This window comes from Micromys minutus (genome assembly GCF_963924665.1).
Source record: "Micromys minutus genome assembly, chromosome: 14".
Lineage (NCBI taxonomy): Eukaryota > Metazoa > Chordata > Mammalia > Rodentia > Muridae > Micromys > Micromys minutus.
The window spans coordinates 17,964,051-17,966,961 of NC_137983.1; the positions used below are offsets into that span (position 1 = coordinate 17,964,051).

General features: G+C 41.6%; 1 protein-coding gene across 1 annotated transcript; it reads left to right on the forward strand.

The window, feature by feature from the left end:
* Window positions 1-292: 292 nt before the first annotated feature.
* Window positions 293-2,160, forward strand: LOC308429487 (zinc finger protein 131-like; the record flags this gene model as incomplete). The annotated part of the gene is given in 4 exon segments (XM_080928341.1): window positions 293-706; window positions 708-1,028; window positions 1,131-1,268; window positions 1,270-2,160. Coding segments are annotated over 4 exon segments (1,764 nt in total).
* Between the last annotated feature and the right edge of the window lie 751 nt (window positions 2,161-2,911).

Sequence of the window (2,911 nt, forward strand, 5' to 3'; positions counted from 1 at the left end):
CAGTTCAGGATGCACACCCATGTTACTTAAAATGCCCTCCATACCCCGTGTCTATTACTTCATAAGTGTAATTCATCTTTTACTGCTTTCAGGCATGGATTGCCTGAAAAACGCTTAGTAGTTAATTAGCCTGGAAAGAAGTCCAACTTATGGCGGACCGAGCGTCCTTGCAGAGGAGGTGAAGATAGAGAGCCAGGAGCTGCTTGGGGACTGGAGCAGCCGCGCCACGGGAGGGGAGAGCATGGAAAGAGAGGTGCGCGGACCTAACGCCAGCTAGAGCACCCTGAGGGCCATGGAGGCTGAAGAAACGATGGAATGCCTTCAGGAGTTTTCTGAACATCATAAAATGATCTTGGACCGATTGAATGAGCAACGAGAGCAGGACCGGTTTACAGACATCACCCTGATTGTCGACGGACACCATTTTAAGGCCCACAAGGCTGTTTTGGCTGCCTGCAGTAAGTTCTTCTACAAATTCTTTCAGGAGTTTACTCAAGAACCATTGGTTGAAATTGAGGGCGTTAGTAAAATGGCTTTTCGTCACTTAATTGAGTTCACATACACAGCAAAACTGATGATACAAGGGGAAGAAGAAGCAAACGATGTGTGGAAAGCAGCAGAGTTTCTACAAATGCTGGAAGCTATTAAAGCACTTGAAGTCAGGAACAAAGAAAACTCAGCTCCATTAGAAGAAAATACTACAGGAAAAAAATGAGGCAAACAAAAAAAAAAAAAAGATTGCAGAAACTTCTAATGTTATCACTGAATCCTTGCCATCAGCAGAATCAGAACCTGTGGAAATTGAGGTGGAGATTGCTGAGGGCACAATTGAAGTAGAAGATGAAGGCATCGAGGCTTTGGAGGATGTGGCTTCTGCCAAGCAGTCTATAAAGTACATACAGAGCACAGGCTCCTCCGATGACTCGGCTCTAGCATTGTTGGCAGACATCACAAGCAAGTACCGACAGGGTGAAAGCAAAGGACAGATTAGCGAAGATGACTGTGCATCTGACCCCATAAGCAAACAGGTAGAAGGTATTGAAATTGTGGAACTTCAGCTGTCACATGTGAAGGACTTGTTCCATTGTGAGAAATGTAACCGTTCGTTTAAATTGTTTTACCATTTTAAGGAACACATGAAATCACACTCCACTGACAGTTTCAAGTGTGAAATATGCAATAAAAGGTATTTTCGTGAGAGCGCATGGAAGCAGCACCTAAACTGTTACCACCTTGAACAAGGTGGAGTAAGTAAGAAGCAAAGAACTGGGAAAAAAAATTCACATATGCCAGTACTGTGAGAAACAGTTTGACCACTTTGGACACTTTAAAGAGCACCTTCAAAAACATACAGGTGAAAAACCTTTTGAATGTTCAAATTGTCACGAGCGGTTTGCTAGTAATAGCACTCTCAAATGTCACCTCACTGCATGCCAAACTGGAGTAGGGGCAAAAAGGGGAAGGAAGAAGCTTTATGAATGCCAGGTCTGTAACAGTGTATTTAACAGCTGGGACCAGTTCAAAGATCACTTGGTAATACACACTGGAGATAAACCCAACCATTGTATTCTGTGTGACTTGTGGTTTATGCAAGGAAATGAATTAAGGAGGCATCTTAGTGATGCTCACAATATTTCAGAGCGTATAGAAACTGAAGAAGTCCTTTCAGTAGAAACACATTTACAGACCGAACCAGTGACATCAATGACCATTATAGAACAAGTTGGGAAAGTGCATGTGTTACCACTGCTTCAGGTCCAAGTGGATTCTGCACAAGTAACTGTGGAACAAGTTCATCCAGATCTGCTTCAGGACAGCCAAGTACATGATTCACAAATGAGTGAACTTCAAGAGCAGGTCCAAGTGAGTTATCTGGAAATGGGTCGAATTCAGACAGAAGAAGGTACTGAAGTACATGTTGAAGAGGTTCATGTTGAACGGGTAAATCAGATGCCAGTTGAAGTACAAACTGAGCTTCTAGAAGCTGACTTGGATCACATGACACCTGAAATCATGAGCCAAGAGGAGAGAGAGCCTAGCCATGCAGATGCTGCCATGGAAGAATATGAAGATGCTGAGGGATTAGAGACCAAACCAAGAGAGTATCCCCAAGATAGAAAAGCAGAGAATGACAGGACATCTATGCCGGTTTTAGAATGAAATACCAATTCTAATTTTTAGATTTACATTTGGGGTAAGCTGATGGGCAGTGTGACCTTAAGCTATCAAATGAGTGGACCAAAGTTAACTCTTTCTGTTGTGCTGAACTGTTTCTATGGAAACAGGCTGATGTCCTTCCAGTTAATGCCACAGGGTGGGAATATTCCTCATAATGAGTGGGAGCTCTGAGAAGTATATTTCTGGTAACTTAATGAATTATATTCTTATTCTATAGTTGGGTACGAATGCATCTATTTTCATTGTGGTAAGGGTCTCTGTGTCCTCTTCCCAGGTCGTGTCTGTCCTTAAAATCTTTGCATATTATAAAATCATACTTAAAACCATTAGAATACATACATGTGTGTTCTAATGCATGTAGGTAACACAAGGCTGCATGAGGGAAGTGCCTTGTTACTGTGCAGTTAAGAGTTGGGGGCTGGCTTTATTTTGAACAACATTCTTGTCAATCCAGTGGCTACAAATGCTGTCCCCACAACAGAAACGGTGGTGGCAGAATTTCTAGAATGTTAAACAACCACCCTGTGCCTTTTCAAAACCAACAAAACTTCAGAAAAACATCTCTGGTTCTTTCAAAGTTTGTGTTTTAAAGATCAGCATAAAGTGCTCTGGTACTTGGTATTTTTGCTTAAAATGACAAATTGCAATTCTTTTTCCTTTAGGTTACATTAAAAATTTTTCATTTAACGGCAGCTGAAGGGCCATTTTCAATTGGAAAAATTTATTTCCATCT